Source organism: Oncorhynchus keta, chromosome 12, assembly GCF_023373465.1.
Source record: "Oncorhynchus keta strain PuntledgeMale-10-30-2019 chromosome 12, Oket_V2, whole genome shotgun sequence".
Lineage (NCBI taxonomy): Eukaryota > Metazoa > Chordata > Actinopteri > Salmoniformes > Salmonidae > Oncorhynchus > Oncorhynchus keta.
In genome coordinates this window covers 3,073,567-3,090,696 of record NC_068432.1, presented here as the reverse complement: position 1 = coordinate 3,090,696, position 17,130 = coordinate 3,073,567, and the positions used below count along the sequence as shown (strand labels likewise).

General features: G+C 41.0%; 1 protein-coding gene across 2 annotated transcripts in view; it reads right to left on the bottom strand.

Annotated features, from left to right (window-relative positions):
- Positions 1–1,979: 1,979 nt before the first annotated feature.
- LOC118390874 (septin-8-A) overlaps positions 1,980–17,130 on the bottom strand; it is a 36,452-nt gene continuing 21,301 nt past the window's right edge. The window contains exon 10 of one of the 2 annotated variants that reach the window (XM_035781585.2): positions 1,980–2,965. In XM_035781585.2, coding sequence (XP_035637478.1) covers positions 2,803–2,965 — 163 coding nt within the window. In that variant the 3' untranslated portion in view covers positions 1,980–2,802. Of the gene's footprint in view, positions 2,966–14,114; positions 15,184–17,130 lie in introns of those variants that run through there. The other variant, XM_035781586.2, reaches the window with a different exon arrangement.

Below are 17,130 nucleotides of genomic sequence, written 5' to 3'. Positions count from 1 at the left end.
TTTTACTTAAGTACTTTACTCCACTGGTTGACACATTCTGCTCAGAAATCAGCTGTTTAGAATTTAACTATCCAAATTAGATAATTTCTAGCCTGGGGAAAGTGACATTAGATTAACCCTTTGTGAAGAAGAAAGGAGAACCTTGGGCTTTTGATTGGACATTTCAGAAAAGGTTTTGTTGCAAAGTATCTATGACTGACTTTCAATGTAACATATGAAGTTGTGTTTAGCTGTGATCCATTTCATTCTCCCACTGTAAATGGCATGGCCTGTAACACTACGCGGTGTGTCCTTCTTAGGTGGTGGAGAACCCTGGCCGGCACCAAGGTCACAATGAAGAACCCAGGAGCTGCAGAGAACCAACGGTTGGTGGCGTTATTGGAGGATGCACTGGGCAGGGAGATGCGCCTCTGGAAAGTGCCAGTCTTCAAGAACAGCTGCATTCAGGTATATGGGCTATATATCTTGACTGAGCCTAATGTTTGACACAGTCTGACACATTCACCACACACCCCTGCAAAGTTCTGACCTCTTGATTCTTTCCATCGCACACAGGGTACTGACATTACCCCATTTCAACTGCAAGATGTGATCCTGTGGCTGGGTGAAATGTGCAGACTGTTCAACTTCTGTCAAGAAACATTTGCTCTTGGAGTCTGTGTTCTGAATAGACTTCTAGCAACAGTGAAGGTATGGAAATCCTCTGTTCTTGAAAATAATTCACAGCTCACATTCTGCTAAATTCTAGAGGTGCTAAATCACCTTCTGTTTCAGGCCCCGCCCAAATACCTGAAGTGTATCGCCTTCACATCTCTGATTCTCTCAGCAAAAATCAATGAGGAGGATGAGGTGGGATTTTTTATCTCTTGGAAGTTTAGCAAAACATAATTGAACATAGTGAACATAAGTTTATTCTTTCTTATAATCAAAATAAAACACAACTCTAGTTTAATACAATATGTTTATTAGCTCCCTTGCTGATGTCTGTTGAAACAGGTGATTGGATCAGTCAAGGGCCTTGTTGTGCAGAGCGGATGCAACTTTTCAACAGCGGAGATTCTTCGCATGGAGAGAATCATACTAGATAAGCTGAGCTGGGACCTGTATACCGCAACGCCAATCGACTTCATTCACATCGTAAGTAGCCGTGAACACGTCCTCACTGCTTTGACAGGCTCAAACACGGTACAAAAGCACAAAGGAACACACGCTTCATCTTGTCAAAGATGGCCAATGTTAACTTCTCCCCGATAAGAGTATTGGTCCTAGAAATTGTGCATTGATTTTGACTTGTGTCCACCTGTGATATGTCTCTGTCCACACCTGACACCATTGACAAGCGGTCATCTAAAACTTAATGATTAAGTGCAATTTAGAGCTCAGATCAAGCCACGGCACTTATCTGATTTACCTCCAGTAGTAAAGCAGAAAGTAGAACCCTGTTATTTAACAAGGGGGAGAGGCTTTTAAGATATCATTTGTCCAACCCTAACCCACTTCCAATTACAATCTTAACATACATAAGAATTTGCCTAGACTTGCCTAGTTTAAAAAGGTTCAATCAAATTAGATTAATTGGACTAGTACTGTGCTGTCATGTATGCATATTTATTTTCAATTTTTAAAAAAATGCCATGCTGTATAGATTGTTTATGGTACACTGGAGTTTGACATCTTGGAAAGATCCATACTTTATACTACACACCACAAACTGGAAGTCAAATAAGCATCAAACACTAACTATTACCAGACATATTTCTTCCTCAAGTCTAGTAGTAGACGTCTCTGTAATGTTACCATGGCAGACCACAACCATTGGCCAACATCCTTGAACAGAATTCTATTGGTGTGAAGTAAAACTTTTAGGGCAGTTTCATTGTTTCACACCAGAGCCAATGTGAGAATTTCCTCAAATTATAACGTAAGATTGTTCTGAATACTGAAACATTTCAGAGATTGATGAATGTCTCACCAGTTAGTTGTGTGTAGATTATAGTTTAATCCATAAGAACTATTCCATATTGTCCTAGCTCACAATAGGTTTATTACAAAAATACAAGTATTGTAGAATTCAAAAAAGAAACATGATACCAAGAAAATCTAGTTAAATAAAAATAAATTCTCTAATACTTTTCAAATAAACTTTCCAACAATTACATTACCCTGAAAATGTACTTTGCATTCAGCAACCGAAATAGTGGTCATATCTCCATTGTCTTTCAAACAACAATGGGTACTACAGGAATATTGTCACATACTTTCCACCATAACACAGTTGTATGATTGAGCTGTGGATTCAAAGATAAGCTCTTTCAACATTTCCACTAGATCTGTTACACGACAACCTGAAATTCTAAAGTTTTTTTCCTTTGCTCAAACAACATGGCTGACTATTTGCTAAAGAGTGGAGACATGCAAATGCATTCACAATTTTGTGACAAAGAAGAGAAAAAAAAGGATTTGGTGCATTACAAATGTAGCCCCCCATGTTGGTTTTACACTAACAGTCTTAAAACAGGGAGACAGACTAGCACTGCACACAGCAAAGAGGGCATCACACCCCAGGCAAGGAAAGGGGGCAGATGGGGGTTACTAAGAAGATAATGTAATGTGGGAATGGCTGTTAAAGAGAAGATGTGGAAAGTTGTCCGTGATCGATATGAATTGTGACGAATGGATGAATGAATGAAACAGTGGATATGTATTAATGATGGTCTCCATCTTCTGTATTTTGTGATTCTTGCAGTTCCATGCCCTGTTGATCTCTGGCCACCCCCACCTTTCGTCTGTGGGTGCTCATTCTCAGAAGAGGCCTTGCCTCCAGGCGGCATTGTGGACTAGGCAGGTGCAGCACTGTATGGCCTGCCACCAGCTATCACAGTTCAAGGGCTCCACACTAGCCTTGGCCATCATTACCTTGGAGTTGGAAAGGCTCACCCCAGACTGGTTCTCAGTCTTCACCGATCTGCTGAAGAAAGCACAGGTAAGACACGCCACATCTCCCAATGGCGCTATCACCACCCCTCACTGTTCAAAACACTTGGCTGTTTGCTGTCATGCTTTCGTGTTTGCAGTGTAATTATGCAACCAAGTTGGTGCTCATGTAAGTAAACATTAGGGTCAAAAGTTGACAGACCTACTCATTCCAGGGTTTTTCTTTGATTGTAATATTTTCTACATTGTAGAATAATAGCGAAGACATCAAAACTATGAAATAACACATGGAATCATGTAGTAACCAAAAGTGTTTAAAAAATCAAAAAATATTTTGAGATTCTTCAAAGTAGCCACCCTTTGCCTTTGACAGCTTTATACACTCTTGGCATTCTCTCAACCAGCTTCACCTGGAATGCTTTTCCAAAAGTCTTGAAGGAGTTCCCACATATGCTGAGGACTTGTTGGCTGTTTTTCCTTCACTATGCGATCAAACTCATCCCAAACCATCTCAATTGGGTTTGAAGTTGGGTGATTGTGGAGGCCAGGTCATCTGATGCAGCACCATCACTCTCCTTGGTCAAATAGCTGTTACCCAGCCTGAAGGTGTGTTGTGTCATTGTCCTGTTGAAAAACAAATGATAGTACCACTAAGCGCAAACGAGACTGGATGGTGTATCAATGCAGAATGCTGTGGTAGCCATGCTGGTTAAGTGTGCCTTGAATTCTAAATAAATCAAAGATAATGTCACCAGCAAAGCACCATCACACCTCCTCCATGTTTCACGGTGGGAACCACACATGCAGAGATCACCCGTTCACCTACTCTGCATCTCACAAAGACGGAACCAAAAGTATTACATTTGGACTCATCAGATCAAAGGACAGATTTCCACGGTCTAATGTCCATTGCTCATGTTTCTTGGCCCAAGCAAGGCTCTTCTTCTAATTAGTGTCCTTCAGTGGTGGTTTCTTTGCAGCAATTCGACCATGAAGGCCTGAGTCTCCTCTGAACAGTTGATGTTGAGATGTGTCTACTTGAACTCTGTGAAGCATTTATTTGGGCTGCAATCTGAGGCTGGTAACTCTAATGAACTTATCCTCTGCAGCAGTGGTAACTCTGGGTCTTTCTTTCCTGTGGCAGTCCTCATGAGAGCAGTTTCATCATAGCGCTTGATGGTTTTTGCAACTGCGCTTGAAGAAACGTTCAAAGTTCTTAATGTTCTGTATTGACTGACCTTCATGTCTTAAAGTAATGATGGGCTGTCGTTTCTCTTTGCTTATTTGAGCTGTTCTTGCCATAATATGGACTTTTGCCAAATAGAGCTATCTTCTGTATACCACCTACCTTGTCACAACACAACTGAAACTCAAATGCATTAAGGAAAAAAATTCCACAAATTAACTTTTAACAAGGCACACCTGTTAATTGAATTGCATTCCAGGTGACTACCTCATGAAGCTGGTTGGGAGAATGCCAAGAGTGTGCAAAGCTGTCAAGGCAAACGGTGGCTACTTTGAAGAATCTCAAATATATTTTGATTTGTTTAACACTTTTTTTGGTTACAACATGTGTTTTTTCATAGTTTTGATGTCTTCACTATTATTCTACAATGTAGAAAAATTGTCAAAATAAATAAAGTAGGTGTCCAAACCTTTGACAGGTACTATAAACCTTTCTTTCAGTTCACAATAACACCTTTTTTCTCACTTTTCTTTTTTATTTGGTCTTTGTATTTGTATGTTCCTGGTTAAAACATATTTTTCTATATTTCAATCTTATTTTTTATTACAGTTGAGTTAAAAACAATGGAACCCACACAATCGACCTCTGTCATAAGGTGTTTTTATTTTTACTAAACCTGTTTGCCATGTCTGAGGAAATCACTGTGTTTTTCTGTTCCAGATTCAGAGCATGGAGTTCATCCACTGCAAGGAGATGGTGGACGAATACCTCACCAGCCTGGAGTTCTCCCTACCAGCCAATGCAGTGTACATATTTGACAGCACTAAGATGACCAAGCTTCAGGATGAGGTGTCCTGGGAGCCTGCGGGCAAACCGGGTCTCGGGCAGACCAGGAGGGGAAAGGGAAGCCAGGGGGAGGGGGATACAGACAAGTTCTACGATGGTTTTAGGTGCCTATACAACGAGGGGTTGGCTCTGGAGGTCGACGGGGACAGTGATACTAATATCCTCCATGAGGCCCACCAGAAGAATGTGTCCCCCTGCCCACCTCTCCACCCTGCTGTGAGCTAATATCCTGTTGGACTGAAACCTGTCTGCATGTGTTGGGGATTGTTTTTATTTAGTTGAGGACCAAGAATACCTTGTCAGGAACTTGGTATTGCCTCTTCCATGACCTATTCAGCACTTTGATATTTAGAGGAGCTTTTTATATACATATAATTTTATAATTATATTTTTCAAGACTCATCTTTTTGTTTTTACTTTGTTGTACTAAAACATGTTTGTTCTGTTGACCTTTCAAACAAGTTAATCACTATAGCTACTTTTACAAAATGCTTTGATTACAAATGACAGTGCTGCAAAGACATGAAATTCTTTCATTTTAAAGCTAGTCACATCTCAATGTGTGGAACTGTTATAACGTGCCACATTGAACTGATGTGTTATAGTTATACAGTGGAGTATTGTAGTGCTTTCAACTGTGAAATACATATTTTTTTTGTGTGAAGTTGTAACGTAAATCGTGTTCCGTCGTTGATGTTACACTGTTTTCCAAAGTGAAAAGCGTTCATTTCTTATCTCTTTGGTTGTCAGAAAAGGCAGCTATGTTACTGTTATGTTATCTCCAGAATAAAAGCTATGACAAATGTTCAATTTCATGACCACCATCTCTTCTTTGTAACTGAAACAATAAGATGAGTTTTCAATAAGCTGTCCACATGTATCCCATCCCTTTCTACCCATCATAACCTGAAACGTTTTATGTAGACACTGGGAAAAAATCATGTATTCTATGCACAAATTCTATGAAGTCTGCTGTTTCAATTGTTCATGGTAAATGGATGACAGCTCTCTGTTCTACTTCAGGTTGGTTCAAGACCACAATGTACCAGCCTTTCGTAAACGTTTTTGTTGTAAATCATGTGGTGGGGCAGAACGCACACAGCAACTTCCTCTTTCACTCTTGTTTACTTCTTAATAGCAGAGGGTTATACTTTTTACTGTAAGGCTAAGATGGGCTCTCTCCATTTTGTTCTGTTGGTCTACAACTTATATAATTAGTGTACAGATGCCAGATCTTAACTTAAATCACTCTCGTTGCAGATAACTTTTCTGATGCAACAGGAAATTCAAATGAGCCTTGTGATTGGCTAAACATGAGCAGTTCTCTTTCTCCGTTCTGAGGCAGTCAAAGTCCTTGGGATCATGGCTTGCTATCTTGGTGTTTTCACATACACTACATGGCCAACAGTATGTGGACAACTGCTTGTCAAACATATTCCAAAATCCAAAATTAATATGGCGTTGGTCCACCCTTTGCTGCTATAACAGCCTTAAACAGCCTTGACTCTTCTGGGAAGGTTTTCCACTAAATGTTGGAACATTGCTGCAGGGACTTGCTTCCATTCAGCCACAAGAGCATTAGTGAGGTCGGGCACTGATGTGGGGCAATTAGGACTGGCTCGCAGTTGGCATTCTAATTCCTCCCAAAGGTGTCCGACAGGGTTGAGGTCAGGGCTCTGTGGTGGTCAGTCATCTTCTTCCACACCGATCGACAAACCATTTCTCTTTGGACCTCGCATTGTGCACGGCGGGGGCATTGTCATGCTGGAACTGGAAAGGGCCTTTTCCAAACTGATGCCACAAAGTTCAAATCAAATCACATTTTATTGGTTGCATAAATGTTTAGCAGATGTTATTGCAGGTGTAACGAAATGCTTGTGTTCCTTGCTCCAACAGTGCAGTAATATCAAATCTAAAAAGTAAAAGAATGGAATTAAGAAATATAGAAATATTAAGAGCAGCAAGTAGTCCGTAGTAGAAATACAGTACCAGTCAAAAGTTTGTAGACACCTACTCATTCAAGAGTTATCCTTTACGTTGACTATTTTCTACAATGTAGAATAATAGTGAAGACATCAAAACTATGGAATAACACATACGGAATCATGTAGTAACCAAAAAACTGTTAATCACTAATATATTTTATATTCTTCAAAGTAGCCACCCTTCACCTTGATGACAGTTTTGCACACTCTTGGCATTCTCTCAACCAGCGTCACGAGGAATGCTTTTCCAACAGTCTTGAAGGAGCTCCCACATAAACTACCAGTCAAAAGTCTTAGAACACCTACTCATTCAAGGGTTTGTTTTTATTTTTTACTATTTTCTACATTGTAGAATAATAGTGAAGACATCAACACTATGAAATAACACATATGGAATCATGTAGTCACCAAAAAAGTGTTAAACAAATCACAAATATATTTTATATTTGAGACTCTTCAAAGTAGCCACCCTTTGACTTGATGACAGCTTTGCACACTTGGCATTCTCTCAACCAGCTTCACCTGGAATGCTTTTCCAACAGGCTTGAAGGAGTTCCCACATATGCTGAGCACTTGTTGGCTGCTTTTCCTTCTCTGCGGTCCGACTCATCCCAAACCATCTCAATTTGGTTGAGGTAGGGGGATTGTGGAGGACAGGTCATCTGATGCAGCACTCAATCACTCTCCTTATTTGTAAAATAGCCCTTGCACTGCTTGGAGATGTGTAGGGACATTGTCCTGTTTAAAAAAACCAAATTATAGTTCCACTAAGCCCAAATCAGATGGTATGGCGTATCACTTTTAAATAAATCACAGACAGTGTCACCAGCAAAGCACTCCCGCACCCTAACGCCTCCTCCATGTTTTACGGTGGGAAATACACATGCGGAGATCATACGTTCACCCACACGCGTCTCTTACTCTGCACCCTGATCTCTCTTTTGACGAACATATCAAGACTGTTTCAAGGACAGCTTTTTTCCATTTACGTAACATTGCAAAAATAATAATAATAATAATAATATATGCCATTTAGCAGACGCTTTTATCCAAAGCGACTTACAGTCATGTGTGCATACATTCTACGTATGGGTGGTCCCGGGGATCGAACCCCCTACCCTGGCGTTACAAGCGCCATGCTCTACCAACTGAGCTACAGAAGGACCATCAGAAATGTTCTGTCCAAAAATGATGCAGAAAGGTTGGTCCATGCTTTTGTTGCTTCTAGGTTAGACTACTGCAATGCTCTACTTTCCAGCTACCCGGATAAAGCACTGAACTTCAGTTAGTGCTAAATACGGCTGCTCGAATCCTGACTAGAACCAAAAAATGTGATCATATTATTCCAGTGCTAGCCTCCCTACACTGGCTTCCTGTTAAGGAAAGGGCTGATTTCAAGGTTTTACTGCTAACCTACAAAGCATTACATGGGCTTGCTCCTACCTATCTTTCCGAGTTGGTCCTGCTGTACATACCTACACGTATGCTGCGGTCACAAGACGCAGGCCTCCTAATTGTCCCTAGAATTTCTAAGCAAACAGCTGGAGGCAGGGCTTTCTCCTATAGCTCCATTTTTATGGAATGGTCTGCCTACCCATGTGAGAGACGCAGACTCGGTCTCAACCTTTAAGTCTTTACTGAAGACTCATCTCTTCAAAAGGTCCTATTATTGAGTGTAGTCTGGCCCAGGAGTGTGAAGGTGAACGGAAAGGCACTGGAGCAACGAACAGCCCTTGCTGTCTCTGCCTGGCCGGTTCCCCTCTCTCCACTGGGATTCTCTGCCTCCTAACCCTATTACAGAGGCTGAGTCACTGGCTTACTGGTGCTCTTCCATGCCGTCCCTAGGCATGGTGCGTCACTTGAGAAGGTTGAGTCACTGACGTGGTCTTCCTGTCTGGGTTGGCGCCCCCCCCCTTGGGTTGTGCCGTGGCGGAGATCTTTGTAGGCTATACTCGGCCTTGTCTTAGGATGGTAAGTTGGTGGCTGAGGATATCCCTCTAGTGGTGCGGGGGCTGTGCTTTGGTAAAGTGGGTGGGGTTATATCCTGCCTGTTTGGCACTGTCCGGGGGTATCATCGGATGGGGCCACAGTGTCTCCTGGCCCCATCTGTCTCAGCCTCCAGTATTTATGCTGCAGTAGGCTATGTGTTGGGGGGCTAGGGTCAGTCTGTTATATCTGGAGTATTTCTCCTGTCTTATCCAGTGTCCTGTGTGAATTTAAGTATGCTCTCTCTAATTCTCTATTTCTCTCTTTCTTTCTCCCTCTCTCTCTCGGAGGACCTGAGCCCTAGGACCATGCCTCAGGACTACCTGGCATGATGACTCCTTGTTGTCCCCAGTCCACCTGGCTGCTGCTCCAGTTTCAATTGTTCTGCCTGCGGCTATGGAACCAGGCCTGACCTGTTCACTGTGATTACTATTATTTGACCATGCTGGTCATTTATGAACATTTGAACATCTTGGCCATGTTCTGTTATAATCTCCACCTGGCACAGCCAGAAGAAGACTGGCCACCACACATAGCCTGGTTCCTCTCTAGGTTTTTTCCTAGGTTTTGGCCTTTCTAGGGAGTTTATCCTAGCCACCGTGCTTCTACACCTGCATTGCTTTCTGTTTGGGGTTTTAGGCTGGGTTTCTGTACAGCACTTTGATATATCAGCTGATGTAAGAAGGGCTATATAAGTAAATTTGATTTGATTTTGACAGACACAGTGGTTGGAACCAAAAATCTCAAATTTGGACTCCAGACCAAAGGAAAAATGTCCACTGGTCTAATGTCCATTGCTCATGTTTCTTGGCCCAAGCAAGTCTCTTTTTCTTATTGGTGTCCTTTAGTAGTAGTTCCTTTGCAGCAATTCGATAATGAAGGCCTGATCCACACAGTCTCCTCTGAACAGTTGATGTTGAGATGTGTCTGTTACTTGAACTATGTGAAGCATTTATTTGGGCTGCAATCTGAGGTGCAGTTAACTCACATGAACTTATCCTCCGCAGCAGAAGTAACTCTGGGTCTTCCTTTACTGTGGTGGTCCTCATGAAGGCCATTTTCATCATAGCGCTTGATGGTTTTTGTGACTGCACTTGAAGAAACTTTCAAAGTCCTTGAAATGTTCCGCATTGACTGACTTTCATGTCTTAAAGTAATGATGGGCTGTCATTTCTCTTTGCTTGTTTAAGCTGTTCTTGCCATAATTTACCAAATAGGGGTATCTTTTGTATACCACCCCTACATTGTCACAACACAACTCATTTGCTCAAACACATTAAGGAAAGGAATTCCACAAATTAACAAGGCACACCTGTTAATTGAAATGAAGCTGGTTGAGAGAACGCCAAGAGTGTGCATAGCTGTCATCAAGGCAAAGGGTGGCTACTTTGAAGAATGTCAAATGTATTTTGATTTGTTTTACACTTTTCTGGTTACTACATGATTCCATGTGTGTTAAGTCATAGTTTTGATGTCTTCACTATTATTCTGCAATGTAGAAAATAGTACAAAATAAAGAAAAACCCTTGAATGAGTAGGTGTGTCCAAACGTTTTAAGTATATCTGAAGAAAACATGGATAGAATAGTGTATGTACAGCAATAGTTGAATAGGATGGACTTGACTAGAATACAGCATGTTCAGGTCATTCAGAAAGTATTCAGCCCCCTCACTCTTTCCACAGTTACGTTACAGCTTTATCCTAAAAATTGATTCAATTATCATTTTTTCCTCCTCAACCTACACACAATACCCCATAATGACAAGAGAAAACAGGTTTCTGACATTTTTGCAAATGCATAAAACCTTCAAAAACATAAATACCTTTATTTATTTAAGTTTTCAGACACTTTGCAAAGAGACTCAACATTGAGCTCAGGTGCATCCGGTTTCCATTGATCATCCTTGAGATGTTTCTACAACTTGATTGGAGTGCACCTGTGCTCAATTCAATTGATTATACATTATTTGGAAAGGCACACACCTGTCTATGTAAGGTCCCACAGTTGACAGTGCATGTCAGAGCAAAAACTAAGCCATGAGGTCGAAAACATTGTCCATAGAGCTCAGAGGCAGGAATTTGTCGAGGCACAGATCTGGGGAAGGGTACCAAAAAATGACTGCAGCATTGAAGGTCCCCAAGAACACAGTGGCCTCCATCATTCTTAAATGGAAGAAGTTTGGAACCACCAAGACTCTTCCTAGAGCTGACTGCCCAGCCAAACTGAGCAATCGGGGGAGATCGGCCTTGTCAGAAGGACAACCATCTTTGCAGCACTCCACCAAATCAGGCCTTTATGGGAGAGTGGCCAGACAGAAGTCACTCCTCAGTAAAAGGCACATGACAGCCCACTTGGAGTTTGCCAAAAGGCACCTTAAACACTCAGATCATGATGAAACCAAGATTATACTATTTGGTCTGAATGCCAAGCGTCACGTCTGGAGGAAACCAGGCACCGTTCATTACCTGGCCAATACCATCCCTAAGGTAAAGCATGGTGGTGGCAGCATCACCGGCAGGGACTGGGAGAATCGTCAGGATCAAGGCAAAGATGAACGGAGCAAAGTACAGAGAGATCCTTGATGAAAACCTGCTCCAGAGCGCTCAGGACCTCAGCCTGGGGCGAAGGTTCACCTTCCAACAGGACAACAACCCTAAGCACACAGCCAAGACAACACAGGAGTGGCTTCGGGACAAGTCTCTGAATGTACTTGAATGACCCAGCCAGAGCCCAGACTTGAACCGGATCAAACATCTCTGGAGAGACATGAAAATAGCTGGGCAGCGACGCTCCCGGTCCAAACTGACAGAGCTTGAGAGGATCTGCAGAGAAGAATGGGAAAATCTCCCTAAAGACAGGTGTGCCAGGCTTGTAGTCATACCCTAGAAGAATCGCTGCCAAAGGTGCTTCAACAAAGTACTGAGTAAAGGGTCTGAATATGTACAGTTGAAGTCGGAAGTTTTGGTGTCATTAAAAATCGTTTTTCAACCATTCCACAAATTTATTGTCAACAAACTATAGTTTTGGCAAGTCGCTTAGGACATCTATATTGTGCATGACACAAGTAATTTTCCAACAATTGTTTACAGATTGTTTCACTTATAACTCACTGTATCACAATTCCAGTGGGTCAGAAGATTGGAAAACAACTTGGAAAATTCCATAAAATTATGTCATGGCTTTAGAAGCTTCTGATTGGATCAACTGGTGGTGTAGCTGAGGATATATTTCAAGGCCTACCTTCAAGCTCAGTGCCTCTTTGCTTGACATCATGGGAAAATCAAAAGAAATCATCCAAGATCTCAGAAAAAAACATTGTAGAACACAAGTCTGACTCTTCCTTGGAGGCAATTTCCAAATGCCTGAAGGTACCACGTTTATCTGTAAAAACAATAGTACGCAAGTATGAACATCATGGGACCACGCAGCCGTCATACCACTCAGGAAGGAGACGCATTCTGTCTCCTAGAGATGAACGTACTTTGGTGTGAAAAGTGCAAATCAATCCCAGAACAACAGCTAAGGACCTTGTGAAGATGCTGGAGGAAATGGGTATGAAAGTATCTATATTCACATATCCTATATCGCCACTGCTCCAAAACCGCCATAAAAAAGCCAGACTACGGTTTGCAACTGCACATGGGGACAAAGATCGTACTTTTTGGAGAAATGTCCTCTGGTTTGATGAAACAAAAATAGAACTGTTTGGCCATAATGACCAGCATTATGTTTGGAGGAAAAAGGGGGAGGCTTGCAAGCCGAAGAACACCATCCCAACCGTGAAGCACAGGGGTGGCAGCATCATGTTGTGGGGGTGCTTTGCTGCAGGAGGAACTGGTGAACTTCACAAAATAGATGGCGTCATGAGGAAGGAAAATGATGTGGATATACTGAAGCAACATCTCAAGAAATCAGTCAGGAAGATAAAGCATGTTCGCTAATGGACAATGACCCCAAGCATACTTCCAAAGTTGTGACAAAATGGCTTAACTTCTTTGGGATAGGGGGCAGCATTTTCACTCTTGGATGAATAGCGTGCCCAGAGTGAACTGCCTCCTAGTCAGTCCCAGATGCTAATATATGCATATTATTATTAGTATTGGATAAAAACACTGAAGTTTCAAAAACTGTTTGAATGATGTCTGTGAGTATAACAGAACTCATATGGCAGACAAAAACCTGAGAAAAAAATCCAAACAGGAAGTGGGAAATCTGAGGTTCGTAGTTTTTGAACTCAGCCCCTATTGAATTCACAGTGGGATATGGGTTATTTTATAATAATTTATAATTTTATAATTTAATTATAATCTACCATAAAGCAAACCACGAGTAACCACGCCAGCTCAGGACCTCCACGCCCGGTTTCTTCACCGGAAAAACTCATTTTTATTGGTGGGCTTGGCTCCCCAGTCGGTGCACCCCTGCCCAGTCATGTGAACTCCATAGATTATTAGAGCCTAATGAATTCATTTCAATTGACTCATTTCCTTATGAACTGTAAGGCTGCAACATATAAGACATTGTTGAATGTTGCGTTTTATATATTTTTTCAGTATATGTAACGAAAGGGATTTGGTCAATTGAAACTTAGTAGAAAGTCAGTTACTTCCCCCAGAAATTACAGAGTAACTAGAAAAGTACTAGTTCCTCCAAAAATATTAAGGGCATTTGTGGACCAGATTCAAACTCATGCCTACTCAGGCACGTGTGCCATTGTCAGTGGCTGTACCCACTGGTTCATGGAAGGAACTGAAATAACCTTTAATTTATTTTGCCTATTGGTTGCCTTGAACATAGAATAAAACAATTGATCTAAAAAAACAGATTTTCCCCTAACGAAGAATACATTGTCCCCTACAAATATTGTCCATTTATTATAATCCACATAAGAATTCACACGCGACGCTCTGTAGCTTGCACGTAGCATACATAGGCTACTTGTACGGACACCCAGGGAATCTGCAGTCTAAATTATCACGTAGACTACAAACACAGCTACCAGCTGACTCCTAGCGTCAATTCTAAATACACATTCAAAATCCTTATGGTGCAAGATTATTTTCCTCCTACGACGAAAATGGGTCATATTAAGATCCGACGTCTGTACATTATAAACTGTTTAAACGTAATTAGAGCAGTAAAGATACATGTTTTGTCATACCCATGGTATACGGTCTGATATGCCACAGCTTTCAGGGCTCGCACCCCCAAGTTTATTAAATGAAATCAAATCATGGGATAGGGAGACATCCAATGCGATGGTTGCATTTATTTTCAATGACAACGAGTACTTCTAGTCTTTCGACGTAAACATTTCTATTGTTAGTCCAGGCCTCTATTAGTTTCTGCATTGTATATGGGCCGTGTAAACTGACACCACTCACATACTCATGTCAATGGCTTTACGGTACATCACAATTAGACAACATACAGGATAGTGTGCTTTATCATATCCATTTTGCATATCTGCATTTTAATAAAGCCAAGTAAGTTCTGAAAATATTCACATACAGGTTTCTGGGTTAACATAAAACAGCACCAGAATTGATTGCATATTTTTTAATATTTAGTACTAGTATACTTGATGGTACCTACATATACCGGTTTGCAAAAATATAAATATACAGGTACTGTACTTAGTTACGTTATTGCTATGCAGGATTAAGGTCTGGCCTAGTTTGGCTCAGAATTCAGACCCCACTCTATGAGGTGTACGGCCATTGTCTTATGTCAGATAGCGTAATGAAATGTCTACACTTGTCGGTTGAATCACGTAGGAGTGACGCCACCTGATGTAAGACAATGGTGTTTGGCTGGTGAGGAGTCGAGTCCACCTACATTACCAGTAAATGCTTATCTATTAACATTACATTAACTGACAATATCAGAGAACAAGGTAACAACACAACTTAGTACCAAAAAACAGTGAAGTTCAAAGTCCATGATTTTGTTGTTGTGCCTTCTGTTATAAATCAGTGATGGTGAGCAAAACACATCAGTAAGTCTCAAACTAGAAAAAGAACCAGATGTATAAAAAAACATGTTCCAAATGATAACATTAATGATCCTAGAGAAGGGAATGGCCACTGTCAGCAAGTTAGCTCTCTTGGTCTCCTGTCCCATCAGGGTCTTTGGTCCATGTGCACAATGTCATGAAGGAATGTCAAAAAAAACAAGCGTTGACGTCACTATGATGATGGAAGACAAATCCATGGTCGGCTTGGCATACTGGGCTCATACATTAACTGAAAGAAAATGACAAAGAAAATGACCACAAATGACAAAATAAAAGTGAATGGTAACACACTGGAGTGAAATAATGCAAATCATACACATTCCACATTCTTTCAGAAAAATGTATGACTTCATGAAGATGAAGTATAATGAAGGTGAAAGAGAAGACAGAAAAAGAGGTCAGAAAATGTGTGGATTGTGCCTCAGAATAAATATAATGTCAGTACAGAATAATTAATGAAGGAGTGATAATTCAGAGCTGTCAGGGGAGGGAGCCCTTCAACTCCATTTAGAAGACCACTCATGAAAAATGCCAGTGTAAATGTAAAGTTCTAACAAAACTGTTAAGAGATTGAAATTTACACAATAGTTACAGGGAGGAAAATGGGGGGTTAATATGTTTTTTTATTTAGTCTAGGGGAAGGTCGTGTAATTTGTACATTGATGAAATGCCTTATGCTCAGGGTTTGAGAATTAATTGTTTATTATAGTATCTCATGTGTGCCCAATGCTGCCCCTCATCCCCAATTCTCTGCTGGGTGCGCAATATCTAGCACGCCAGTGTGGTCTCAATCAAATGATCCATGGCCTAGGCTATACAACAAGCATGCTGGGAGAAGCACAGGGCAAAGTTATATTTTTAAGAAAATGTACTTGAGTTTTTTGCACTGCTGGGATGGTGTGTGTGATATATATAAAAAAATAATAAAAAATAAACACTAGGCTACACTGCATTACACATTGCGATGGATAGGCGTTCCCATTCATGGTTTGACTGACATTCAGAGGGAGCGCTACAACTTTCTATAGCCGAGAAGCATTGGTGGAGTGTTATTTTTCTTTTAGGTGAGAGCAAAATAAATAATTCAGTGACAATCATTTCTCAGATCAAAGTTTGTACCTACAGATTGAATACTTAAATGATAATCCCGAGAAGCCGGTGTTTGGAGGATATATTAACACTGGTGTCGAGGGCCGGTGTTATCATATTATCCATCAGATGGAGACTGTAGAAGCAATAAAATAAAAAAAAGTTGTGTGACTGCCTCACATAGAGCCCGTCTCTCTATTTGGATACATCCATAACAATCAGCTAATGATGTGCAATTTCACCTGGCATAGAAAATGTTGTATAAAATAATAAGTGATGAGTAGGTCTATCAGATGTAGGCAACGTCTTGATGAGGGTTATTTTGAGCGCCCTTTGAACCGTGGTGCTGAATGGATAGCAGTAGTCGCGTATCATTCTAAATTCCACTGCGCAAGGGGAGATTTATGGACATCAAGGCAGACACACAAAAAAATGTGGATCCTCGATCTTGTGATAAGGTTTGTGCGATGGATCAGTTTGTCTGCATATGCAGTAGTGGTGGTACTCCGATAGTAGGGCGAGTTCAAGTCTCGTCATACAAGACTGTTGACGACAGCCGTTTTAGAAAGCCCTGGTAGAGATGTCTGTGGCTGTTCCTGTTATGTTGGACCTGGCCCGCTTAAAGTGTTCATGCCTCCGACAGGCATCGGCACAATAGCAAAAAAAAATCCATTAATTGATTTAAAAAATTGAGGCGGATACGGCCTCAGTGTTCATAGTAAACGTGTGATGGAAGTAGCACTGAATTTTACAACATTCATGTTTGCACTCAGCAGACCAGAAATTTGCGCAGTGCCATTTTTTTTTGAGGGAACAGTTTTTTCAAGTGCTCAGGGAGAGTTGAGTAAAAATATATTTTACTACCATTTAAACTTCAGAGAGTTACCATTTTCTCCAGGTATCCCTCATAAATAATGTACAATCCCTAATGTAGTGAAAACCCAAGCACTACCTCAGGAACTATGACATCTGTCAGACTAACCACAAAATGGATGAACGGTTTCACTGATAACTGCCAATGCACATATTATCCACTAGATGGAGACTTTACAAGCTTTTTTTTTTTTAAAGTGTCTTGACTGCCTCA